The 27617-nt window shown below is 34.6% G+C and overlaps 4 protein-coding genes across 4 annotated transcripts; 2 read left to right on the forward strand and 2 right to left on the reverse strand.

Moving 5' to 3' along the window:
- The first annotated feature begins 2454 nt into the window (after window positions 1–2454).
- LOC112020169 (probable alpha,alpha-trehalose-phosphate synthase [UDP-forming] 9) lies at window positions 2455–8769 on the forward strand. The gene is given in 5 exon segments (XM_065763583.1): window positions 2455–2686; window positions 5133–7234; window positions 7434–7707; window positions 7790–7856; window positions 7859–8769. Coding segments are annotated over 4 exon segments (2574 nt in total). The 5' UTR covers window positions 2455–2686; window positions 5133–5255; the 3' UTR covers window positions 8113–8769.
- A 372-nt stretch (window positions 8770–9141) lies between these two features.
- Window positions 9142–10197, reverse strand: LOC112020165 (probable CCR4-associated factor 1 homolog 11). The gene has a single exon (XM_024052715.1). It carries the CDS (start codon window positions 10195–10197, stop codon window positions 9142–9144), a length of 1056 nt encoding a protein of 351 aa, XP_023908483.1.
- Window positions 10198–14783: 4586 nt separating this feature from the next.
- Window positions 14784–18311, forward strand: LOC112020170 (E2F transcription factor-like E2FE). The gene is made up of 11 exons (XM_024052722.2): window positions 14784–14947; window positions 15048–15115; window positions 15203–15255; window positions 15381–15458; window positions 15555–15608; window positions 15719–15821; window positions 16246–16313; window positions 16397–16469; window positions 16562–16623; window positions 16785–17181; window positions 17900–18311. The coding sequence occupies exons 1-11, from the start codon at window positions 14847–14849 to the stop codon at window positions 17986–17988; spliced, it is 1146 nt and encodes a 381-aa protein (XP_023908490.2). The 5' UTR covers window positions 14784–14846; the 3' UTR covers window positions 17989–18311.
- A 516-nt stretch (window positions 18312–18827) lies between these two features.
- On the reverse strand, window positions 18828–24843 carry LOC112020171 (uncharacterized). The gene is made up of 15 exons (XM_024052723.2): window positions 24253–24843; window positions 23784–23881; window positions 23574–23674; window positions 23383–23461; window positions 23141–23201; window positions 22894–22940; window positions 22692–22784; window positions 22465–22555; window positions 22168–22216; window positions 20508–20624; window positions 20279–20426; window positions 19849–19941; window positions 19702–19770; window positions 19178–19220; window positions 18828–19091 (listed from the first exon to the last, which is right to left on the reverse strand). The coding sequence occupies exons 1-15, from the start codon at window positions 24308–24310 to the stop codon at window positions 18991–18993; spliced, it is 1248 nt and encodes a 415-aa protein (XP_023908491.1). The 5' UTR covers window positions 24311–24843; the 3' UTR covers window positions 18828–18990.
- Window positions 24844–27617: the final 2774 nt, after the last annotated feature.

Raw genomic sequence — 27617 nt, forward strand, 5'->3', positions numbered from 1 at the left:
ACAAGCAAAATTCGAAACAAAATAAAAAATATAAAGTAACTAAAGGAACTCAGCTTTTTAATATCAATCTACTACCAGAAAATCAAAGCTAATTCAATTTACTCGTATCAATTGATATTACAAACTCAAGAATTTTATTAGTCTCAAAAGTCTTTCCCTCCAGGGAAAATCTATTGATTATTATTTTATGGGTTATGCTAACGAGTGCTCTTAGGGCACTCATTAATAATCAATTTTATGAAATTTTTGATACCACTTTTATGGGAAATGAAAATAGCTGTCAAAATATTAATTACTTTTTTTTTTCATTTTCCATAAAAACTTTCTTTAAGTAAATTATTAACCAATACCCTAAAAATACTCGTTAATATTTTCCTTATTTTATTATACTCATATTTGTTTTGATAGTTTAATGAATTGAAAATTAGAGAAATTCGAGAAACACAAAAAAAACAGGGGAGATTCACAATGATAGTTTTGGGCGCACAATTTATGTTTATGTTTATCCGTAGGCAGGCAGGCAGAGTACAACAGGGATTTTCAGCTTTCATTCATTACTTATTTTTTTTTAGAAACCAAGAGACGGTCAATAACTATTATTTCTACCTACAAAATAATAATAGCACATAAAAGATTGGTAGATCAAGAACAGGATTGAAGGATAATATTCTTTATGGTAATAATGAGGTCTTTCTTTTGCTGCCTAAAGAATTAGGTTTTAGGTACAGAACAATCTATTGGAGGATTGAGGTTAACCTAATTCTTTTAGTCATGGGTTGACTATTAATCATATTGAATTACATATTTAACCCCTTCTTCTTAGCAAGATGACATATTGCCAAATTTTCCATTCAAGTATTCCTCATTTGTGTGTGCGTGTTTTTTTAAATAACCTATGATTTTTTTGGAGGTGATAGAAAACTGACCTATGAATGATCTTCTTTACTCCTACTCTTTATCTTTATTACCTATTTAACCGATTTCTTAAATTAGAAATGGGACATCACACCCTTTGCATTGCAAGGATGACAAGTGTCCTGATTTTCAAATGAAGCCATCAAAAGTAACACTTAAATAAAAGATAAACTGCTTTTTTTTATATATATATAAAAAAAAAAAAAAAAGCATTTAGAAAGACATAGTATTGAAGAAAAATTATCACCTATATGTAAAAATGTTATAGTTTTTTTGTTTTATTTAAATGGCATTAAAATGTTAAAGGTGATAGCACATCTTTCACAATTTGTTAGAGTGAGTTATAATTGATTAAATATAATTTTTAAACAGGTCCTACTATTAGCACTTTTATCATAGGAAAACATTGAAATTACTACAATTTTTAGCACAAAACACTTACAAACTGATTGATAATGAATGTGAATGGTGCTAATTGAATATGATAAATAATTTTTTTTTTTTTTTTGTAAATGTCGACATTAGGATCACAAGTTTACAACATATCATCTCGACAACTTTTAAAAAAAAAAAATATATATATATATATATATATCACCTCAAAGTTGTCAAATTTTGCTTTCTTAACAAAAACTTATTGATTTATATGTGGTCATAGAGGATAAAGCAATATAATAACACATTTTTATTTTTATTTTTATACGGGGCATCCAAGTTTTTTTTAGTCAAATTATTTATCTCCCTATCTATGAGATACCCCTTTTGTTGTTTTTGGAGAAAAAAAAGTCTATAATACCTTGAAAATCCTATGAAGTAATAATTGAGGGATGAAACATATAAAATTTTTGGATTTACAATATGTCTTTTATATTAGAAAAATGTCTAGTACACCTCACTTAATGCACATAGCATACATACATACCAAAATCAAGTTCCAACTTCGATTTTTTTTTGAAAACTGTGTGTATTATATGCATAAACATGTGTGTAATAAATACTACCTTACAAATTATTGAGCCCATCACCCAAATTTTCCCAAAATATGATATAAAAAAACACATGTTTCAAAAGTTAGGAAACGAATAAGGGTACACACCTAATAAAGTTGAAAGTTAAGGGTATTTGTGGGTGACCAAATCCACAAGACTATAACGTAAGACCAACCATGGTTGCAATCCAACTCTCTCTCTCTCATATATATCTTTCTTTTTTGACTTTCTACGATTTTATCTAATCTGAGAGCTTCCTTTGTTGAACGAACAATTTATCAAATTAACAAATATACAAACAAACACCATTCCAAAGGGAACCTACAATATATATAAATAGTATTATTTTTCACTCTTTTTTTTTTCCAAGTCAGTTTCGAACCCATAAAAGCTCCTCACAAATCTCACCAGTTTCGAACCTAACACCATACACTAAACGTTCTTTCTCTCTTCTCTCTCTCTCTCTTTTTTTCTCTGATGGAGTATTTCGTATCTGTACTTCCTTTTTATTTTTTTCTGTTGGTAAGTTTGTTCACATTGGTTTCTTTGCTTTTTGCTCTTGGAAATGTAAAAGATGAGAACTTGGGTTTTCTTCTGTGAGATTGCAGAGTTTTCTTTTTTATCTTTTCTTGGGTTTCTTGCCAACCAAACATAACTTGCATTGCTTATCTGGATTTTTTCTTTTGTTGGGTATGGTTTTTCTTTGCAGAAAAATAGATCTTTACTGTTACACACCGCTTAACTAGAAGCTCTATTGTTGGATCAGCTTGGTTTCTATTCTGGTATTCTCTCTCTCTCTCTCTCTCTCTCCACGTGGGATTGTTGCCTTGTTGGCATTTCAATTTTTTGCTGAAACTTCTCATGGTTCTATGGTTTCATATTGCCAATTCTGCTAGCTTTTGTTTGGTTACATAATTTTCTCTCTTTCTTTTTGTTCTTTTGGTTCTATGGATGTAATTTCTGTATGTTTATGTATGTATGTGTGGATGGATGGATGGATGGGTGGATATGTCTTTAAAGAAAGGTCAAGGGGCATGAGAGTTATTCTTTAGCACAGTGGATAAGGATGAAGGGTCAAGAAAAATGGAGTCTTGAAGAAAAATAATATCGTGATAATTTTATCAATGAAATATTTTTCTGCTCAAATATACAAATTGCATGTGAATATTTTGGAATACTAAATCTGGTTAGAGCAATGGTTTTTGAGTTTTATTATACTATTTCTAGTAAAAATTTTCCATTACTGTTGAAGATAAGGATGAACCAATAAATGGCCAAGAAGCTATTATTTATTACATTAATTGAAGATTATTCCGCTTTGTCCATTATTAGTAACCAGATAAGCTGATTTAGTGATGAATCAATAATAATTTCAAGGAGCTAAAGACAAATGGTGACCTCCTAAAATCTGTAAAAATAAACCTATCCATAGGAAAAAAAAAATGTCTGATATATATGAATGTAAGTAAGAACTTCATCATTATCCAAATGTAATTCATTAACCACTTATGTCAAATCTGCTTTGTTAAATTGAACGTATCCCTATACCATTATTAGAAGATCAGATAAGGTAATTTAATAATGGTCTTGGTGGAAGCAAAGGGATTAAGTAGTATATTGATACAATATACTTTAATTTTTTATTTTATATTAAAAAATCAATTCAAGAATATTCTTTTCCAATTCTACAAGCTTCATAAATTTTGTTTCATAGAATATTCCTTTCCATTCCGCTGGCTTCATAAAATTTGTCCTGATCTTCTAGTAATTGTATTCATACGTTTTAACAAGTAGGTCAGAATTATTATAAAGGACTTTTGGGTAAGTATATACAATGACTATATTCTTTTTTCTTTTTTCTTTTTTGTTGATAAGTATATACAATGAGATTCATATAAACCAATGAAACATAGACATATATTCCTTCCCTTGTTACCTGTATAATTGTATACATGTTTTTGTCTGTTTCTCTATCTACATTTTCTTCCCTTTGTTGTTAGTTAAACCTTGCATGATATAAATTGAGTTCACATGAATAGTCACCTCTTGGATGAGTCTCTGCAAAGAAGTCACCTCTAGATGGTCTTTGAGCATTCAGATATTTGAAATTATGTCAGAACATTTAGCTCTTTGTTGTTTTCTGCTAATTGTGGATACATGAATGCAGCTCTTTTCTCTATAGAATATGATGGAAATTAAGATATGACTTGAAAATTTTAATCATTGTAAATTTCAATATTATTTAAGCTGTGGCTGTAGTATCACTCTTGACATTTTTTTATCTGCTTATTCATGTTCATTCTGTAACTACACATTTTGTCTTTTATTTTTCCTGTCTTTATGCACCTCATGTATGCAATGGTCATCTTAAGAAACAAGGTAGGCTGTATAACTGCGTCATTTCAGCATATGAAAGCATAAGATCATATAGCTCTTTTTGACAACCTTGATCTGCAATTAAGCATAGAAGGATATTTCATGTATAATTGAAAATGGTGTTAGATTTGTATGGAATAGAGATTGTTTATAAAAAATAATTTGATATTTGAGGGTATTGTAGGCAAGATCAATTGTGCCTTTCTATGGTGTCTATGCTTTAGAAAGAATTCAAGGCTCTGCCTTTGGGTTTCCTTCATTTATCCTGATTATCTTTTCTCTTTTCTGCTTAGTTTGATGCGCGTTTGTTTGCTTGTAAATAGCAGCTAGGCATGTCTTTCTTCTATCCTCACTATGGTTTGGGACCTTTTTTTTTCATTGCTTCATGGGTTGAAGCAGGCATAAGCTCCCTGTTTAAGAGGCACCTGCATTTTTAATAACTACATACATAGCTGATAAAATACATTCTAAGCGCACTTACATTTGATGTTCCTAGTTGGGGATGTGCCGGACTTAGAGTTCTAATCATTGCAGTAGGGAACATATTTGAAAATTGTTATTCATCCTATAGTAGAATCATGTGAAATTTTCTTCTTTAGTGACTTTGACTGTTTGAATGACTTTTGCTGGTGGAGAAACATTCACAGAAAGCAGCATATAGCATTTCTAATAGGAAAAAAAATCCTGATACATAGATTTCAACCAGTAGTTGATAAGAAATGAAAGATTTATTGCTCCATCGTAATTATTGAATGGTGGATTTTTACGGAAGCTTATTTTATTGCATAGTTCCAATGCTGGGCATTGTCCTTTATAGGGTGGTTATAACGGTGTTTTGCTGCCTTCCTGCAGGTATTTGGTTTTCTTTAATTTGGATTAATCCATTGCGATATTTTTGGCGGGAAGGGCATCTTTCCTTCATTGTTCTGCATTTTAAAATTTAAATAACAGATATATGAACACCTACAGGCAATCATGGTGTCAAGGTCTTCTCGCATAAGTTTGCTGGAATTGTCATCTGCGGATATGTTGAATTTCCCTCAAACTCCTAGACCACTTCCACGGGTGTTGACTGCTCCTGGAATCATTCCTGATGTAGATAGTAGTGGAGATTTAGATGTTCTCTCCCCTAAAACCCATCAAAAAATAATATTAGTGGCAAATTTTCTCCCTCTTCATGCTCAAAAGGATCCAGAATCTGGCAGATGGTGCTTTAGTTTTGATGAGGATTCACTTTATTTACAGCTTAAGGATGGTTTCTCATCTAACAATGATGTTGTATATGTGGGATCTTTGAAGGTTGATGTAGATGCAAGTGAGCAAGAAGAAGTTTCCCTGAAACTGTTGGAGGATTTTAATTGTGTGCCCACATTCCTTCCTCCTGACCTTCAAAGGAAATTCTATCATGGATTCTGTAAACAATATTTGTGGACCCTTTTTCACTACATGCTGCCTATTTGCCCAGACCATGGCAATGGCTTTGACCGGATGCTTTGGCAGGCATATGTTTCTGCTAATAAAATATTTGCAGACAAGGTTCTGGAGGTGATCAATCCGGAATATGATTTTGTATGGGTTCATGACTATCACCTCATGGTTCTCCCTACATTTTTGAGAAAGGCTTTCAATCGAGTCAAGCTTGGCTTCTTCCTCCATAGCCCATTTCCCTCATCAGAAATCTACAGGACTCTGCCAGTCAGGGAAGAAATCATGAAAGCATTGCTTAATGCTGATTTGATTGGTTTTCATACATATGATTATGCTCGCCACTTTCTATCTTGTTGCAGTAGACTGATGGGCTTGGTGTTTGAATCTAAGCGGGGCCACATTGGACTTGAATATTTTGGACGCACTGTGTATATCAAAATTTTGGCTGTGGGGATTCATATGGGTCAACTTGAATCTGCATTGAATCACCCATCTTCTTCCATGAAGGCCAAAGAGATCCAGAAACAATTCAAGGGGAAAAAAATAATTCTTGGTGCCGATGACATGGACATATTCAAAGGCATCAGTCTAAAATTATTAGCCATGGAACAGCTTTTGCAGCAGCACGAAGAGTTACGGGGCAAACTTGTCCTGGTGCAAATTATAAATCCTGCAAGGAGCACAGGGAAAGATGTTCAAGAAGCAAAAAGGGAGACATATATGACTACCAGAAGGATAAATGAGGATTTTGGTTTTCCAGGCTATGAACCAGTTATTCTAATTGACCGTAAGGTCCCTACCTATGAGAAGACTGCCTATTATGCTTTGGCAGAATGTTGCATCGTAAATGCTGTGAGGGATGGTATGAATCTAGTCCCATACAAGTATACTGTTTGTAGGCAAGGGACTCCAAAAATGGATGAAGCTCTGGGAATTGCCTCTGCTTCTAGTCGTGCTAGTACACTTGTTGTTTCAGAGTTCATAGGATGCTCACCATCGCTAAGTGGGGCAATTAAGGTGAACCCATGGGATACTGGTGCTGTAGCCAATGCACTGTATTCGGCTATCATGATGCCTGATTTAGAGAAGCAGTTGCGGCATGAGAAACACTTTCGCTATATTAGCACTCATGATGTGGCTTATTGGTCCCGCGCTTTTGTGCAGGATTTGGATCGAGCATGCAAAGATCACTACAGTAAACGTTGTTGGGGCCTTGGTTTTGGTCTGGGTTTTAGAGTTTTATCTCTCTCCCCAAGTTTCCGGAAGCTTTCTATTGATCACATTGTCTCTGCATATAGGAGGACGGATAGAAGAGCAATATTTTTGGATTATGATGGTACAGTAGTGCCCGAAGCTTCAATTGTTAAAACCCCATCCCCTGAAGTTATTTCTGTTCTGAACAACCTGTGTGATGACCCTAAGAACACAGTATTCATAGTTAGTGGTAGAGGGAAAGACTCACTTACTGAATGGTTTGCTCAATGTGAGAATCTTGGTATTGCGGCTGAGCATGGATACTTCATAAGGTATGTTATATTTTCATAATTATGGGTGCTAATTTGTAGTTTTCGTTTCTAATACATTTTCCTACATGAAATGGGAGTTCCATTTAATAAAGGTAATTTTCAAGTGCAATGAATGTGCTGTGTCCTTTTATCAAAATGATGTTTTTCAGATAATTGGCAACAAGTGTTAATTTCATATTTACTATGATTCAAATTCTAGGTGGAGTAGGACATCAAATTGGGAAACAAATCCCATAGCCACAGATTTTGATTGGAAAAGGATTGCAGAACCTGTAATGAGATCATACACGGAGACAACTGATGGCTCCAATATAGAGGCCAAGGAGAGTGCCTTGGTATGGCACCATCAAGATGCTGATCCTGACTTTGGGACTTGCCAGGCCAAGGAGCTTTTGGACCATCTTGAAAGTGTACTAGCAAATGAGCCTGTGGTTGTTAAGAGGGGCCAGCATATTGTTGAAGTAAAGCCACAGGTATGCATGTTTTCTCTCTCTCTTCTGTGTCCCTGTTCTTGGTTGGTTTTTGGAGTGTCTAACATTGGCATCCACATTGCAGGGAGTTACTAAAGGGCTAGTTGCAGAGAAAGTTCTTTCTGCCATGATTAGTAATGGGAAACAACCTGATTTTTGATGTGCATTGGGGATGATAGATCTGATGAGGACATGTTTGAAAGCATATCAAGCATAGCTAATGAATCATGTCTCCCTGCAGCACCAGAGATCTTTGCATGTACGGTTGGCCAAAAACCAAGCAAAGCTAGGTACTATCTTGACGATACTGTGGATGTTGTGAAATTGCTTCAGGGCTTGGCCACTGCATCAGTTATCAAGCCAAGGTGTAGTTCCGAAATTCAAGTTTCTTTCCAAGACACCGCTTGAAATACACACACTGTTGTAGGGTTGAGAAGAAAAGGTGTGGATAGGGCTGTGTTGAAATAGGATGCTTTCTTGGATCGTCTTTTCCTTTTCGTGATATAGTGAACATACTTCAGCAATCAGATTGATCTTTGGTTTTGATGTTAACTCGTTGCAAGTGGGTGCTGGATGATGCACAGCTTTGGCTCCTTTAGGGAGGAAGATGAGCATCAGGGATTATGGTGGTCTCAAATCGTTGCTGACTGACATAGTAATTTTTTGTTCATTTGAAAGTTGGGGCCGTCTGTGAATCTGCTGGCACCTAGTAGAACCATTTATCAAAGGGAATTCCTTTTTTAGCCCAAAGGTTCAGGTGTTAGCTATAGGTATAGTTACTATTACCAAAGCATTTGAACTGGTTTTGATCATACATGAAAGTCATTCCTATGGAAGTGTTTTTAGGTCCAGGCTTCTGCCTTGCGATACCATTGAGGATAGTGTCTTTTTTTTTTTTTTTTTTGGTTTCTTTAAAAAATTTAAACAAGTTCTAGATGAACACCTTGTATATAGAACTTCATACGCTGCAGAATGTCGTATCATTTCATTTTTTCTTGTAAATATCCGTATATTGATTCTCTCTTCTTTTCACTTTACTTAATACATACTGTGGGTTACATACTATGTGCAGTGACCAATTGGTTCACAATCAAAACATTGTTTAGGTGTAGGGAAAGTGGATGTGACTTCCTATAGCTACTCCAATATCTTAAAGAGTTCCCATTTGATTACCGTCTGCTGAGTAATTCTTTCGTACACAGGCAGGAATAATTCATAGCGATGTTATTTATATTTTCTTTGTAGTAAACAGCGATGTTTTTTTGATAGTCATGTGTTATAATAGATATTGACACAGGTTTGCACCCATATTAAAATCAAGAACCAGAAAAACAAAATAAAATTAAACAAATTGAAACGAAAAAGATTTAACCCTGTAGTGACGTTATAAACCAAAAACACAGAAAAGAATAATGAAAAAAACTTTTTGAATGAAAATCAATTACATATTGCAGATGTTTGTCCGCACAAATTCAGATTTATCACATGAAAGCCATGGCTAAACGGATTAATCATCTTCAAGCCAGCACTATTCAATTGACGCAGATTAATCATCTTCAAGCCAGCACTATTCATATTTAACCTATGAAAGCCATGGCTAAACGGATTAATTATCTTCAAGCCCGCATTATTCAATTGATGAAAGCCATTATTCAACTCCAAGCCGTGAAGAACACACTGCATCCTTGTCAACAAATGCCCATAATGTCTAGGTCCACCATTGTTCTGTTCTTTAAAGTACACGTCCAAGAACTTCTTGAAAGTCTGCAGAGTTAACAAGGTATCCGAACCAGCCTGGTGACTCTTCCCAGCCAAACGTTGCACTCCCAATGCGTTAGCCACTTTCTCTAAACCCCCATAAAGTCCATCACAAAACTTCATCATATGCTTCAAGTCGAAAAGCCTTTTTCCAAATATACTCTGCACCATGATCATAAACCCCGTCAGATCATACGGCAGTGGTCGCCGAATCAAGATTTTCATCAAGTGGGCAATGTCATAGGCACCATGAAAGGTGACCCAAGTGAAAGCAGAGTGATTGCCCAACAACCCAGATTCCAACATCAACGCAGCAAAGTCGGCAGAGTCAATACCCTCCTTCAAGTTCTTGTCAAAATCGATTCCTTGGCGCTCAAGCAACTCGATCGATTCAGGGTTCTGGAGATCATTGTAAACGTCGAAATCTTTGAAGTTGAACTCCCACACGTACTGACTCTTGTTACCGAAATCAGGAAGACAACCTTTGTCGTCGCAAAGAGCAAGACCCAACTGGATAATGTTGGTGGAGTTCACGTTGTCTCTGATAACCTGGTAGTTCCAGTTCGGAGGGAGTTTTCCGAGGTCGTGCCCGTCGACGTTAGCAGGTCGGTACACAACACCAGGAAACTCTGTGTCGATTGACACCATGCGGTGGCTCCTCAATGCTACCTTCACAAGTTCGAACTCCTTGACAAGATTTTCTTTCCATACTTTTCTCACTACTACACTCTCCATCTTTGTATTTTCTTGCTATCTAAATCTTAGCACAGTGATCTAAAGATTATTTACTCGTTGCTTATTTATAGAAAAATTATACAAGGTCGGTGAACAAACCTTCTCCCATTCGGAAAAGGAAATTATACTAGTACAAGAAACAATGACCCATAAAACTTTCCCCACTTGTATTAGCCTTTGCTAGTGTGCCGGCACTTGTTTTTTTGTTTTGTTTTGTTTTTATTTTTTGTTTTTTTGTGGTAAAGATTAATAGTTTTCATTAATTATAATTTGAAGTTATTACATTTTTTTATCACAAAAAATATTTGAGTAAACGCTCTTAAAACAGTCATTTCTAAATTTTTTAAAAAAAATTTGGGTAAATTGCAAATTACACCCCTAAAGTTTAGGGGTGTTTCGATTTTACACTATGAAATTTCAGAATTTAGATTTTACTCCCCGACGTTTGAGGTATTTGAATTATACACCCTGATATTTTATAATTTGAATTTTACCCTCCTAAAGTTTGGAAATGTTTATATTTTACCCCCCTAAATTCTGAAATTTTACTATTTTAGGGTATAAAATCTAAATACTCTTAAACTTTAGGGAGTAAACTTCAAATGCCCTTAAAATTTAGGGGGTAAAATCCAAATTTAAAAATTCTTGTTGCTGCACATATTCTCTTTGTGTCTTCTTGAAGGCTACCTTACTCTCTTCTTCCTCGTGTTCCTCCCAAAAGAAAATCCATTTTCTCTTTCTTGGTTCTACGTTTTATTTTCCCTCTCCCCATATGAAAGACCGTTGGGCCAAAGTCAAAGCCAAAGCCAAAGCCATCAAATTCTTTGAAGCATTGTCCATTTATAAGACTCTTTTGTCATTACCTTTTGGACTAGGAATACATTACCTCTTTAACGAGGAGTCTATTCCCTCTTAGACTAGGAATACATTACCTCTTTAACAAGGAATAGACTTCCTTTCATACTAAGAAACAATTTTTCTTTCTACAACAAGGAAACACAAATTAATTTTTCCTTATTCAACTAAGAAACTTAATTAACTTTCCAAGTCACAATTGGAATGTGAGGCAATTTCCCAACAACTTTAGGGGGGTGTAATTTGAAATTTAATCAAAGAATTTTTAGTAAAAGTCTATGGAGCTATTCGGCACGCCAATAAAAGTGAAAAAAAAAAAATTTTAATTAATTGGAGATCAGATCTAGGCAAAACCTGGAAATTTAAGAGTGAAAAAGTTACCAATATTTATCATATTTGGCGGGACAGTTGGATAAAAATTTTCATCCTCAACACAGTGAGCAAGTGTAATATCACACTAACATTTGTAAATTTAAGGTCCATAAATAGTGTGCTTAATTAAAAAAAAAAAATGTAGAAAGAGAACAAATTAAAAGACAACGTACCCAGATCTGTAGATTCATTGGTAAGAACTCCGATAAAATTTTCAATGCCATTATGTTGTATTCTCGTGACCATTCCTTCTAGATTTGATAGGATGACTTTCTTGAAGCATGCCATAACCATCTGCAAAATAAAACATCAGTTTTTTTTTTTTTTGATAGAAAGACTAAAACTTTATTTATGAAGATAAAGAAGCAAATACATCATATACAATAGCTTGTTCTAAAAAACAAGGACACTCTTCAATTTAAGTAGAGAAATCATCTAAGCCAATAATTTGTTTTGCCAATAAATGAGTAAGCTTATTGCCTTGCCTTTTAACATGAGAGAAAAACACTTTCCTAAACTCATTACATTCAGCTAGCATCCCATATATCAGACTAGAAACAGTTGATGGAGCATTTGAAACTTGCTTTAGAGCCTGTACAACAATCAATGAGTCCCCTTCTAAAACCAAGTCTCACGTCGGATTAAAATCCCAATCGAGAATTTACCTGTTGAAATAAAGTATGATTTAATCTTTATAACTTATATATTTAATCTTTATCACTTATATGAAAAAGCTTTGAAAATCCGAAAAGCGTGTTTACTGTTTTTATTTCTTTCTCACGGGGAGAAGAAGTTTCAGAGAATGAAGTTTGCCAGTTACTTGAGTTGCAAAATTGACAGTAGTGGCCTTTCTAAATAACCAATAAAGTAGTGGCTAATAGTGGGAGAGTATTTATTATGTAGTATATATATATATATATATATACACATACGCACACACTTCACATTGAAGAAGTTGATATGAACAAAAAATTTAATGTCAATTTAATTTGTGGAGGTGTGAAGCTGAAATTTAAATCCAAAAAATAAGTGGCATGTGAAGAGGAAATCTAAAGAAAAAAAAAATTAATGGTATGTGAAGAGAAAATCCAAAGAAAAAAAAAAGTGACAGTAATATTAAAAGTAGTTGATAAATTTGGCGCAGCCAAAACACTAAAAGTAATTGATAAGAACCAAAAATAAAAATAAAAATAAAACCAATAATATGTAAAACTTAATAAATTATAGGGGAAAAAGATAAGAACAAAATATTATATCTATTTTTCTTAAGTCTAAAAAATAGATTAGATGAAAAATCTGGATTGCAATCAAATTAAGATTTTTAGCAACTTAGAAATTATAGATAAATTAATAATAAAATGATTAGATGAAGTATTTGGATTATAATCAAATTCAGATTTTTATCAACTTAAAAATTATAGGAGAATAATACAAGAACAAAAATAAAATTATATATATATTTATATAATCTATTGGAATATTTAAATTGAATAAATTTGAAAGTTAGAAGACTTAATTGATTTTTTTAAGACTTTCAATAACCGCAAGAGGCAGATTGCAATTATTATAAGAGAAACTAGCTTTAAAAACAATAGAAATTTTAGATACATAATGAGGTTAAATAAAAAAAACATTACTAATGACATTAGAAATAAACCAATCAGATGGTTCTTCCTCTTTAACTAGGGCATCAACACAAACTTTTGTAGAATACTTAATTAATTACGTGGAGCTCACAAGAATGCTCCATGAGAACAAGATGGCCTCATTGTAAGAAGGGAATGGCTTGTGTCCAGTGGCCAGTTGTCATTGGATATGTTAGAATACAGACATGTCGACACAAGCTCCCCCCTTGTAAGAAAGTACCATTTTTTCATAAAGCTTTCCCTCTTTCACATATGATAGCATTCACATAAGTGCTTATAAAATAGAAAAATAGTGAAATTTACACAATTTTGCCCCAAAACTACCCATATCAGTGAGTGTATAAATGTGTAAATATAAACATTTTCTATATTAATCGGTGTGTATATATATACATATATATGGTTGCTGTAGTTGTGTATAACATTAGTTTATTATTATTATTATATTTTTTTTTTTTGGTTTCACCATTGCTCTTGTTAGAGACTCTCCTCTCTCCAACGTCCATAGTAACCTAGAAGAACAAGAACAGGAAGAAGAAAACCACACAAACCAACAACCCAACACCATCTAACCACCAAAACCAATTTTACAGCAACCCACTACTGCCCAAATTTTTTTTATAAAGATAATTATAATATGCTGCTAATTTCGCAACTTGAACAATTTCTTCCTTAGACCTCCGAGCACTTTATACACTGGAAAGTGCCAATTCAACTATAAGGCCATTGACAAGAGTGTATAATAAATAAATTGATATTGGCGTTTTTAAAAAAGCAATTTGTATACAATTTTAAACAAACTGATACGAATGGTTTAAGTGGTGTTTGTTACTATTGTTAAAACAACATTTTTCAGTATTTGAAGAATATTACACGTATTTTCACAAAATAATAACAACGTTACTAGAAATCTTTTATCAAACGGGTTCATCAAGGAAATTAAACAAAGCCCTGCTACTCTATGCCAAAAAAAAAAAAAAAAAATTCAAAAAAACCTATTAGGGGCAAATCCGGTATTTCACATAAGCAGATTCGTAGGCGCCTGTCTCCGAATTCAAATTCCCGCTTATTCTAACATTCGAAAAAACGAAAAAAAATAAAAGGAGAGAATGAAAGGAAACAATGATACGGAAGCTAGCGGAAAAATAAAAAACCTATTGGATCCAAAACCAAAACGCTAGCAAATTTTTTTCAAAATTGGAACCCCGCCATTCGTCAAACCCTTCTCTTCCCCCCCTTTTCTTAACGGTCCTTCCTCTCTTTCTCTCTCTCTCTTAAAAGCCTGAGCTTGCTTCTCTCTCTCACATACACACAAACGCTTAGATCCAAATGGCCTCATCTTTGCCTTCATCTACGTCAGTGTCTCCGCCGGATTCTCCGCCGTTGCAACAGCCACACAGATCCGAACAACCACCACCGCCACCGCCACAACAACAACAACAACCGCCACCCATGGCGGTGCCCTTGCCTTCTTCTTCTACTGATCTCGACACCTCTTCTCGCCACCACACCTACAGCCGAAAGCAAAAGTCCCTCGGCCTCTTGTGCTCCAAGTAACTCTCTCTCTCTCTCTCTCTCTCTCTCTGTATTTTCTTCCGTCTTCAAAGAGTTCGTTTCTTTAGTTTCTCATTCTTCTTCCTCTTGCAGTTTCTTGAGCTTGTACGATCGCAACGACGTCCGCTTGATCGGCCTCGACGATGCCGCTTATTGCAACAGCCACACAGATCCGAACAACCACCACCGCCACCGCCACAACAACAACAACAACCGCCACCCATGGCGGTGCCCTTGCCTTCTTCTTCTACTGATCTCGACACCTCTTCTCGCCACCACACCTACAGCCGAAAGCAAAAGTCCCTCGGCCTCTTGTGCTCCAAGTAACTCTCTCTCTCTCTCTCTCTCTCTCTCTCTCTCTGTATTTTCTTCCGTCTTCAAAGAGTTCGTTTCTTTAGTTTCTCATTCTTCTTCCTCTTGCAGTTTCTTGAGCTTGTACGATCGCAACGACGTCCGCTTGATCGGCCTCGACGATGCCGCTTCTCGTTTAGGTTCACAAAATCTTCAACAAATTTTCGTACGTACATTCGTGTATATGATTTGTAGCCTGGATCTGATGGATTTTTGGGGTTTTGCAGGGGTTGAGAGGCGAAGAATTTACGATATTGTGAATGTGTTGGAGAGTGTTGGGGTGAGAGATTCATTCAATTTTTTCACCTTCTAATTCAAAAAAAAAAAAAAAAATCATCTTTATTTTGCAGTTTTTGAATTTTGCCATAATTAAGCTTTTGCGTCTCTATGGTTCAATTTTTTTAGGTTCTTGCAAGAAGAGCCAAGAATCAATATACCTGGAAAGGGTTTGGTGCAATCCCAATAGCCTTAAAGGAACTCAAGGTTTTTATTTTTTATTTTTTTTATTTGTCTAAGATATAGTTGGAAGCTTAAATATTTGGAAAAGAATTCTGATTTGTGTGTTTGTTACTGTTTCAGGAAGAGGGTATGAGAGAAAATACCAATGGCTTTGATGGCAATGACTTTGCCAAAGTATGTGAATTTATAGGGTTTTAAGTGCTTTTCCTTCTCTATTATTATTTGGGGTTTGAAAATTGTTTTGGGCAATTTTAATTTTAATTGTTGTTTGGTATTTTGGGTAGGTTTCAGATGACGAGGATGATGATGAAAGACTTTCCAATCCCAGTACTGGAAGTCAGAATGACAAGTCAAACCCTAACAGTTCTGTCAAATGCTTGCTAAAAGGTATTTCTTTTTGGAACCCTTTTTTGTTTGTAGTTTGCTTATGTTCTGTTTACTTAAGATTGCAATGTTTGTAAGTGTTTTTGAGTCAGAGATTATCCTAAGCATAAGTTTTGGAGTAAACAAATTCTCATTGTTTTGATGGGTCAGATGTGATATAAGGCAGCAAGTTTAGGTTGAGAGCTTGATTATGTGAATTTGATTACTCCATGTAACCTCATCAAATTGTCTTGTCTTAGGACTGTCTTTAGAGTTAATTCAAGGGCTTAGAAATTGAATAGTTCTTCTGTTTGTAGATTAATTATCATAATTATAGTTACAATTAATATTATCATTAAGAAATGTCAGCATAATTTGAATTGAACAACCTGAAATATTAGTGGAATAGAAATTTGACTGCAACTCTGCTTTTTATGATTTTTCACAGATAATCGGAGGGAAAAGTCTCTGGCACTTCTTACACAAAATTTTGTCAAGCTCTTTGTCTGCTCTAATGTGAGGATCCTTCTATTTTTTATACTTCTGTCATTGGTTTACCTTGTAATAAATCATGACTTTGTTTCCAAATGATTCTATAGGCGAAATTGATCTCCCTTGATGAAGCTGCAAAGTTATTGCTTGGGGATGCCCACAATTCTTCAATAATGAGAAGTAATAAATTCTGTCTTTTGCTTCCTGAATTCTTCCCACTGACTGAAATGGAGCTGAAACTCTTTAACTAACATGGTGTTTGATCTTTGCAGCAAAAGTAAGGCGTCTATATGACATTGCAAATGTGTTATCTTCAATGAAACTGATTGAGAAGGTAAAACATCATTGTACACCTTTGCTGAGAAAGATGTGAAAGTGAAACCTGTTTACATTTGAGCTTTTCAGTTATCAACAATTGAACTGAAGTGGTAAATTGAGTTTGGCCCTATCATCATCATTTGCTCACCCGTCATATTTTTCTTGAATGATATGCAGACCCATACAACAGACACCAGGAAACCTGCATTCAGGTGGTTAGGGTGCAGAGGGAAAGCTGAGAATGAGCAAGCTCCGGTTGATTCTAGGAAAAGAATGTTTGGAAGTGATATCACAAACAGCGGTTTTAAGAGGAGCAAAGTAGAGTCTTTATTTGATACGAATTTAAACCAGGATCTGAAAGTACAAAAACAAGGGAAATTTGACAGTTTGGTACATGATCTAGATAGAGGCAATACAGAACATGACTCAAAACAGACTTCAAAGAGCTACCAATTTGGTCCTTTCGCTCCTGCCAGTGTATCCAAAGCTGGTGCCCCCGAGAATAACAGTGTAAAGCGAGTTCATGACTGGGAAAGTCTTGCTTCTACCCATCGTCCTCAATATCAAAACCAAGGTATCATTTCTGCTCTTTTACAGTTCAGTGAAATGCATCTTCTAGGCCCCGAGTCATTGCAATTTGGAAATTATTCTTTCCAGTAGAGATCCCACTAGTTTAAGTATGTTGTCTATGATCTAGATTCACATTAGCAAACCGAGTGAAAAGGAGGTCAAGAAGTCATCTTTCATCTCTGAAGGTGACTTACATACTCCCACTAAATTTGTTCTGCATCATTTTTATCTCCATTTTTGTGCTTAGAGGTCTTGATTAATTTGGAATACATCTTTTTTTAAAACTTGCTAAACTATTGTGGTAACTCACCAAAAGAGTTTTAAGAGGCTCCTCTTACATCTTTATATGGGAAAGTAATTTGAAACTCTTAGGAGTAAACCCTAACATTTACCATTTATTACTTCAAAACACTATTTATTATAACTTGCAACATTTTGAATATGCTCAAGGGTTTTTCAATTAAAACTTTGTATTTCAAAAGCTCTTAGGTTATAAGATTTATAGCTGAAATTCTACTTCTTAAAGTTACACTAAATGTGCACTTAGGTTGATGATAAGAGCGATTGCCATGGAATGGATACCATAGTTTCTAAGAGTATTACCCCTGTTAGCTTTTAAGAATTGGATTTTCTGAGGTGTTCTTGGCCAATTCAATTGTCTATTATGTATTTATTTCTACTTATTGTGCATATACTGATGGATAGTTGTAATAATGTTGCAGCTTTGAAAGACCTCTTCTCCCATTACGTGGAAGCATGGAAATCATGGTACTCAGAAGTTGCTGGAAAGAAGCCAATACAGATTTCTTGATACTTCCTACCAATGAGCTCCCAATGAATAAGTACAGCAACAAAATACCATTTTTTTTTTCTTTGTACTGATTAGTGATTTGACAAAGAGTGGCTCCGTGTTGTATGCATGTTCTTTATGCAACAACTTAGAATGGCCACCCACGGGATCTTCATTTCTTCCTTGTCTTTACAGTCTCACACATTTTTTTTCCCCGGTTCCTGTATGCATTGATTCCAAATGCATTTTCTTCGTTTCTTAATCTCATGTATTTCAATAGATGATTAATGTTCTCCTGTATGCATTAGATACAGTTCTCCTATTTTAGAAACTTTCTTCTGGAGTTCTTTTTAGCTGTTATGATTCCTATAAAATCCATAGTCTTATAACAAGCAATTAGATCATTCTGAGGGAGGGTTAATTTCTCTAGAACAAAATTTGTGTGCTTTGCGCCACCTTGAACATTTCGCTTTGAATAGCATACCCAATAGCATACCCACCCTCCAACAATGAGCCAAATCACATTTTGCCATTTCTTTTAAACCATCGAATAGTTGAGCCTAAGCCCAATAGGCCGTTACAAATGAAATATACGATGTTCCTTGCCACTGTTCTCACCAATGATCCTGTTAAAACAGGATTATCAATTCTGCAAGATTAACCTACTTTAGGAAGATGACTCTTGCTGTCTTGCTTGACTGTGTCTGAGGACTCTGCAATTTCGGCCGTTTGGTAGAACAACTATAAAATGAAAACCCCTCTTTTCTGTTAAAGATGATCATCTTTTATCTCCATTCTGATTATTCACTCTTTATGCATTATTGGACTGATGCTCCAATATTAAAAGCACTAAAATAAAATAGCAGCCAATCTAAACGCTTATTCTTTTTGAAGCAATGTCAATATACATAAGGGCAAAAAGCAACTTAATGTATTTGACTTATATCATTAATGAGTAAAGAATAACACTAATTTGTGACAGAATGAGACTCTGGTGATAGGTATGAAACTGGTCTTGTTTTATCACAGAATTATCTCGTCTTGAACACTGACATTGAGAGTCTTGTTTGGTAGGACAATGCTGCTAGTCACCACTACTTCATCTTCAACAGTTACAGCTTCACCTGCATTGCAATAGTGATCAGTGCACTGTAAATTTAAGTTCCTTATTTAGGAATGGAGGGAGTGCATAAAAAATTATGGAAAGTACCAAGTATTGTAACCCCAAGTTTTGCATTGTAATCTCCACTAGCCTGAAATCACTTGACCAAAATTAGAATGTCAATTGCAACAATTTTCAAACCAAACAAAAGAAGCAAGAGACAGACTTTCTGCAGAATTGAGTTAAACAGTAAAAGCTTTGATAGATTTTTTTTCCTTTCTTAACCTCTTTTAAATGAAAAATATTAGAAAAAATAGCTGAAAAATCAAACTTCACGTGTAAGAAGAAAGATCTATAACTACTTGGATATATTCATTTTGATAAGATAGGGCCAAATCACTTTATTGTGTACGTATAATTTTAAACTATGATGCTGAAAAGTGTTTGTTACATGTGTGGCATGGGAGTTGGACATGAGTCCTTTTATGCAAGAGGCTGCCAAGTGTTCCACTTGCATTATAGCAGTGATATTATTGGAGCTCAGAACTGGATGATAAAAAGGCACATTTTCTTAACCAACAAAAATATCATATTACTTTAAAATAAAAACAAAATCAAGTTTCTGAACTTGCCTGGACCCTGGACCATCTCCCAACAGAAGACTTCCACCCAACAATTGCATGAATAACGACAGCATTTTCCTGAAAACCAATTAGTAAAAATGTCAAGCTTAGGTAAACTTAAGCATGCATGTCATACCCTTTGATTTGGTTATATACCTTAATTTCAACATCATCAAGGATGATACAACTGATGAGCCTTACGCCAGCTCCTATACGAGCATTTGCAGATATCGAGACATTGGGACCAATCTGTTTCACCACAGCAGAAAGGTCTATAGTTATAAATATAAAATTATTTCCAATCCAACTAGATAGAAGCAAAAAGTACTTCTCTACCTATTGATTTTAAGTACACCCACCTGCTATCTCCTCCCTCCCCACGCCCCCAACACACACAAAATGAAACATCAAAAAACTGCAAAAGATCACAGGAAAAATTGCCTATTCTACTAGTAATATAATTGTACAACAGTGACATGGGTATGTGATTTCCAAAACATCAGAAACCATCGTAATGAGGAGCTTGCATAGACCAGTAAAACTAGTCACAGGCACTATTAAGTCAGACTGAGAAGGGAGAGATCACCTTAGCACTCGGATGTACTTTTGCTGATGGATGAACATAAACATCACCAGTAATGGCAGCACTCTTTGTACCATCCCCATGTGCCAAAAGATGGGGGGAGGTGAACCGGAATTGTGCAAGATATAAACCAGAACATTTCAAGGACATCCTGCAAGCATCAACTCTCATATAATGACCCTATTGGAGGGGCTTAGGTTATAACAATACAACACCTTGTTGTCAGGCTTACCCAGGAGTTTTGATCTGTTCCCAAAAGTCCAAAGTCTCATACGTATATAGCTGCTTCTTCCCTGCAAGGGGTGACAGAATATCTTGATCCAGTCTTACAAAATCTGTGGAAAGACTCCTGTTGAAGCAACACTTATATCAGGACAGGAAATTGAGAGAAATCACTATTAAATCCAAAGTTCAGAAACAGTGACAGTTTTACTAGTTAAGTTTAAACTGTATAATAACAGATGGTGTTACAGAAATAGATCTGGTAGATTCTGTGGTAAAAATCCCCATAGGTTGTCACAATCTGACCCCAATAACCCAACTTGGGTTTTCAAAGCACACATTAAACACATCCCTAACTCCATGAATATATGTATATAACAACAGTCCCCACTAATGCAGGTTCTGTGTAACAAGGAGACATTTGTGAACCCAGAGCAAAGGCAGAAAATTAACACTAATGCAGAGGAAGAACATTACATGGACATATAGCAAGACTGCAAGAGTTACTGGGTAAAGCATATATTGATTTTTAATACCCAAAAAAAGAAGAAAAACAGTCAAGCAGCTATGGATCCTAAAGAGGCTAATCGGGGTTAATCACATGTATTCTTCTTTGCCAGGTAATTCTATCCAAAGTTATACTCTCTATTACCTCCTTAATTAACATGTCATTTTTAACTACTACTGCTATTACTACCTACTATTATTATAATTTTAGGTCTTCCTCCCCCTTCATTCCCCTGACTTGGATCAAATTACTCTTACTCACCAATACATTAATTGCCATCCTTTATAAATAACCAAACCATTACAGGAAACTCTCTTTCATCTTTTCTTAATAGGAGCAGCCTCTATGTTTAAATGGACTTCTTCATTTTGAATCTTATTTTTCTTTGAATTTCCATTTATCCATCTTTGCATTCTCATTTTAGCTAATAGGCATTTGATGAACATGTTACTTTTTAATAACCCAACATCCAGTACCATATAGGGTGACTGGTGTTATAGCAGTCTTGTAAAACTTTTCCTTTAGCTTAATTGGTATGCAATACTCCTTATGTGCACTTCTCTTCATTCACGTTGCTTTTATGTTATAATTCACATAATATTCAATGTCTTCATCATTATGAATTATTGATCCAAGATATCGAAATCATTCACTCTTTGGTATCTATTTATTGTCAATTTTTAGAACTCAATTTTTATTTCTCCTTTTACTAAACTTACACTCCATGTACTTTGTTTTAGACCTACTTAACCTTAAGCATTTACATTCTAAAGCACCCCTCCAAGTTCAGAATTGAGAAAATGACATTTGTTTAAAGAAATAAAGACCTTAGGCCACTTGCAAGAGAGTTTTCCCTTTTGATTACACAGGGCCAATAATCACATTTTCCAGTTAACTAATTTGCACACTTCTTTACAATTTAACTGATGCAGGATATATTGAAATCCATAATGGAGCATTTATGCTGTGCTTCATTAGCATAAACTTGCAAATCAACCACAACTTTTAGAATATATTTACCGCAAACATTATGCTGAGCTTAATAGAGCAATAGGTTATTTATGTAGTATAGCACTGCTAAACTGTATATCTGCTGTCACTGCTACATTAGTTGAGTATAAAAACACCAATGGAAAATTCAGAGCTAGTAAAAAGGTCAAACCTTGTTGCTGACTGGAGGGCTTCAAAGCTGGATACACGTCTCAGATTAGCTGCAAATAACAAAATGAGAATTCAGATTTCAGCATGATAAATACTGATGCATAGTTTCATTAAACATCAGGCTAAATGTATTGCATTCCCCCCAAAAATAAAAATAAAAAGAGAGTCAATGGCACAAATTCAAAATAAGTATCAAATTGGAGTTCTAGACCCTAATAGTTATACAGCATATCCTTGTGAGTTTGGAGAATCTGTAAACTAAATATGAATCATTTTCTTAGAGACCTATATCACTAACCTCTGTCTTTCCTCTGAGTGGAAACCTCCTGGATGGCAGTAAAAATATCTGGGGTAAATATGTAGACCCCACAATTTATTCGGTCACTTACCTGCATTACATCAAAATATAAGACCACCCAAAGAGAAAACAGGGAAGAAAAGAACTTCAAAAGTCAATTCACCAGATAAGGAAACAACAATGCTTAAGAATATGCTAAGAGTTGAATATCTGCATGTTTTACATACAAAAGTTTCAGGTTTTTCTGTGTAATGCAATAGTTCATTGGTGACTGGATCAGCTACCAATTCTCCAAACTCATTTGCTGTCTCAGCAGAAACCTGCACATGGAAAGAAGATTGAAGCCCAAACACAGAAAAGACCACATAAATAATAACATCAAATAATGATGCTCTCGCAGAATTTTGCTTCTGCATGTGTTAAACCTACTTTGATCACTAAGATTGTTCCCATCCCACCATATCTTCTGTGAGCCTCTGCAAACAGGTAAAGAAAGTGATAATTTTTTTTGGCAAGCCTAGTATAAATCAACTACTAAGCACTTGAAGTTAATGCTTCACAAAAAATTGTACATGCAAGACATTAAGAAAGAACATAAGAACAGGCAAATTATAGATTTTCACTAGAAGCCCAACAAAAAATAAAGATCCCAACTTTTCAAGAAGGAAGCAATTACCAAGCATTTCTGGCAGTGGAAAACTACAGCAAACATCGCAATTGAGCAAGAAAATATGTGACTGCCACACAATATTTCAGAATCAGTATCAGATTTTTAACACACTTCATTTCAAAGTAAACCAAGAAAAGTAGAGCAGAGAGAGAATTTAAAGAGATATTAAATAATAGAAATAATATTAAAGAGTAAAAGTTTGTAATTAATTATGAATCAGAGACAAAGCAAAAGTCAAAGGCAAATACCGGGCTATCTTCCATGATCAGATCTCTGAAGTTATAAAGCCCACCAGCTGAACCATGTGGCTTGTCTTCCTTCAAGTATCTGAAACCCCCATCAACAACAAGAATAAACAGCTATTCAAAAATCAATATCCATATGATAATTTTGAGAAATAAGCTAATAAATTTATCAGGAAAGCTAGACAAAATGTTACCTAACAGGGACTTTTAGCTCATTAGAGATGGAGGATACGTATAATGCAAATTCACGTTCGTCATAAAAACCAACGAGATAGATCTGAGCTAAGTTGGGAATCTGTATGGAAAAGGAGTAATTTTGTACTACTTAGCAAACTCAAAAGCAAGAAACTGACATATACATTACAGAATCACATTATAGTTCCATTCAAGAATCAAGAATATACCCTTTTACAAGCAGAAATTGGATGATGAACCATTGGCTGTCCAGCTAAAGGAAAAAGGGGCTTTGGAATATTCAGTGAAAGTGGTCGGAATCTAGTACCTGTAAAATCCAAAAATTTTGCATGTTAAGAAATCTATCTCATTTTAAACATCAAAGTCAAAATTCACATTGATAATCAAACTAAATTTGAAAAGTAACCAATTATATTCAACAGATACGAGAACAATGTCAGAGTTTCTCACCAGAAACATTGTTTCCAAAAAATAACGAAGAATATACGAATTGGGTTTCATCATTCGAATCAAAATTCATTCTTTTCCATTGGAATCAAACCAGTTTTCAAAGTTTTCAGTAAAACTTATCAAAAATAAGCAAAGGGTATCATCAATTCATTACCAAGATCACAAAATTTCCGATTCTCAACCTGCATTAAGAATTCCAATTACAGTACATACGAAACAACCTCATACCTTTGGTGGGTCCACCAACCATGATCACAGCAACAACTCTCTCCTCTGAGCTTCCCATCGTTAAACAACACAAACCCAGATCCCCAAAGACAGAAAACTCGTCCACAACTCCTATATATTTTACAAAGTTCAAAGTCTTGTGAAGCAAAAAAGGGTCCACACTTTCACACACACACAGCCCACAAAATGTAAGAATTTATTTAACTTGTGACCTGTCCATTCCTAAAGGGACCATATCGATATCCAAAACACTAAAAACCAAACAAACTCAACAGTATTGACTGCCCCAAACAAATCAATACAAATCCCGTTGTAAATCACTAAATTGTAATATTACTAATATAGCTGTGAGAGAGAGAGAGAGAGCTATACTAGTGTATGATAATGTAATCTAGGGAAGGATAAAGGAAGAGGCAATTATTGTCGGTATGATGAGTGTAAAGTAGAAAGGTACTAATAAAAGCCACTCGCTTGTGATAAAGTGCACGGGATATAAAGCCAAAACTGGGAAACTTCCACCTCTTTTTCCTACATGGATCTCACGTGCAATAGTTTTTCGTACGTTGGGGTCTTTCATATGCGAGTGAAAGAGATCAGTCTCTCTCTTTCTTTTATCTTCTTTTTTTAGGCATGTAGATCCGATATATACAGCAAGTTTTCCACGGTCGTGGGATCTTTGTGTCATGATAAACATACTAATATATGCAGGATGTAGGAAATTAATATGCAGGATAACTAATTAACTAAATACTATTTTATTTCTTGAATATGTGAGTAATTTTTTTGGGTAATGAATATGTGAGTCTTTACCTACAAGCGTAGTTATAAAATTTGGACCAGATGTTTAAAAAAAAACTAAATAAATACAAATACAGAATTTAAAAATTATAAAATAAGCATGATTCATTGGGTTACCAGTCTGATTGATTTGGCCAGTCTGGATTTAATAACCATACTTACAAGTCTACAACAATATGATAAACACAACAAATTTTATAAATTTTCACACCTTGTTGAGATGATGTAGATTGTAATCATTTATTGTGTAGTTCTAGGGTCACAAATTATTTTACAATTTTTTTGTCATAACTCTGACGTGGTAGACTGTGAGTGGTTAACCATCACTTACATATGGACCAACCATTTTTTCTTCACTAATCACGTTTTGTCACGTCACAATTGTGGTAAGAAGTTGTGAAAAATTTTGTGATCTTAGATTTTTCCTTAATTATTAGTGCAAATCACTTTTACATGGTACTACCATTGCTATTACTGAAACTGTCCACAAATCACAAAGAATTTTTGTTGTGAAAATATTGCAAAAAATTTGTTGGATTTTTAGACTTATTGATTTGTGTGTGCCGAAAGGAATTCTTCAACATTTTTTGTTTGTTGTCCACAAATTCACATTTAATCTCTTTTCTCTCTTTTCTATTATCTTTAACATTCGATCTCTTTTTGCTCCTTTCGTGAGGCTTTACACTGATCATCTTTGGTAGCAAACAGTGTCTGAAGAACCAATGCTCTTTTTTTTTTTGATGGGAACCAATGCTCTTAGCAAAACACAAATGATATTTGGTGGATCTGTCTTCCGACAAGACTATAATGGGATTATAAAATCAAAGTTCAGTTAGACAGGTCCATTGAACGATACAAGTCATGTCTTATGGAAATATGTTTTGCACATGAATATAGTCTCGACTTTTTGAAGTCCTTTGCTCTTGTAACCTCACTAACCACTGTTAGCTAGCTCCTTAGTGTTACTGTTGTTAAGAATGCATTCCTTAACGAGGATCTTGCTTAGGAGGTTGACATGCAGCGTCCTCTCAGCTGCTATACACATCCTCTCACTAAAGTTTGTCAGCTTTGTCGTGCACACTATGGACTCAGCCATGCCCCTCAAGCTTGGTTTGCTAAGTTTAGTAGAACCATTGCCCACTTGGGATTCACCTCCAAATCATATAACTCTGTCTTGTTCATCCATCACAATGAGATTAATATTATTCTTCTTTTATTCTATGTGAATGACATGATTATTACTAATAATGTTAAGTATGGTATTCATTTGCTTCGGACCCTCCTTAATTAGTAGTTTGAAATGAAGGACCGAGACATCCTTGGAAATTTCCTTGGCCTTTTGGACTCACCTAGTCCTAAAGGTTCTTTCCTCTCTAAAGCCAAGTACGGCTCTATTCTTATCTTGCAATTGCCTTTACTTATAAGTATTGCGAGCTTGCTAACACCACCTATGAGCTTCTCTAGTTACATTGGTTATTGCAACTTTGATGCATCTTAACATTCTACATTGTCTATCTATTGTGACAACTAAGGTGTCATTCAAATTGTCTACAATGATGCGTTTTACGAGCACACCAAATATATCATCGAGACTATTTTCATACTAGTCACAAAACTCAAGCTGGTCTCTAGAATACCATCTTGAGTTTGAGGAAGCACGTTATATAATTGATTACTTTGTAGCTTAGTTAATTGTAGACTCAAAGATTAAACTCATTTATCATTACTTGTGCAACAATCATATTTCCGGTACACACTATTCACTCATAGATCCGTGTGCCCATAGATATAGTACAGTTAACACTTAACATTTAACACGTACACACAAAAACAAAATTTTTTTAATGCTCTTTTTCTCAACCAAATTTTCATTTGGAGAGAGAGAGAGAGAAAGAGAGATTTTAGTGTTTGCTTTGCTCTGTAATTTTTCTATTGCTTGTGAAATAAAGTTTAGATTGTGTTTTTTTTTTTTTTTTTTTTTTTTTTATAATTTTTTTTTGTTTATATTTTATTCATTGTTGGCTTCTTCTCACTTTCTTATTGACATCAAGTAAAATAGAGAGCGAATGGCTTAACTAAATCCCAAGATATGACTTTGTTGATTTTCACTTCCCAAGTTTCACATGATCTATGAAAATGGAGAAGATCTTATTCTGTGATTCATTCCAATAGTTATTCAACGTGTGTGAAATATGGGAACTACACATCTATGTGATTAGTAAGGTGTTTTAAACCTCTAAAAACCATAGACAACCACATTTGGAAGATTGGAAAAAAAAAAAAAAAAAAATTGAATGGCTTAATTTCAAAGTCATTTGTACTAAAAAGAAACTAAAGGCTATATTTGTAAATTTGTAACAACATATAAAGAAATTTTTTAATTTTTAATTTTTATATTTTGCCAAGTTACAAAGAATATGTTTGATCCTTTTGCAGCTATATATTTGTTACAAACATATCAAGAATATTATTGATTCTTTTGCCTTCGAAAGTTTCCTACATCTACATTTTACCCAATAATCAAAGTAAAATGGCTCAGTCATATGGAGGTTGGAATAGGACGAGGG

This window comes from Quercus suber, unplaced genomic scaffold (genome assembly GCF_002906115.3).
Source record: "Quercus suber isolate HL8 unplaced genomic scaffold, Cork oak 2.0 scaffold_514, whole genome shotgun sequence".
NCBI classification, from domain to species: domain Eukaryota; kingdom Viridiplantae; phylum Streptophyta; class Magnoliopsida; order Fagales; family Fagaceae; genus Quercus; species Quercus suber.

Excerpts from the sequence above, each read along its gene's own strand:
- LOC112020165 (XM_024052715.1), bottom strand. The coding sequence starts at position 10,197 with ATGGAGAGTGTAGTAGTGAGAAAAGTATGGAAAGAAAATCTTGTCAAG.
- LOC112020170 (XM_024052722.2), top strand. The coding sequence starts at position 14,847 with ATGGCGGTGCCCTTGCCTTCTTCTTCTACTGATCTCGACACCTCTTCT. Across the intron at positions 14,948-15,047 it reads CTCGGCCTCTTGTGCTCCAA|TTTCTTGAGCTTGTACGATC; the intron begins GTAACTCTCTCT and ends TTCCTCTTGCAG. Across the intron at positions 15,256-15,380 it reads ATGTGTTGGAGAGTGTTGGG|GTTCTTGCAAGAAGAGCCAA; the intron begins GTGAGAGATTCA and ends CAATTTTTTTAG.
- LOC112020171 (XM_024052723.2), bottom strand. The coding sequence starts at position 24,310 with ATGGGAAGCTCAGAGGAGAGAGTTGTTGCTGTGATCATGGTTGGTGGA. Across the intron at positions 23,202-23,382 it reads TGATCATGGAAGATAGCCCG|TCACATATTTTCTTGCTCAA; the intron begins GTATTTGCCTTT and ends ATTGTGTGGCAG. Across the intron at positions 19,092-19,177 it reads ACTTGGGGTTACAATACTTG|GTGAAGCTGTAACTGTTGAA; the intron begins GTACTTTCCATA and ends ATTGCAATGCAG.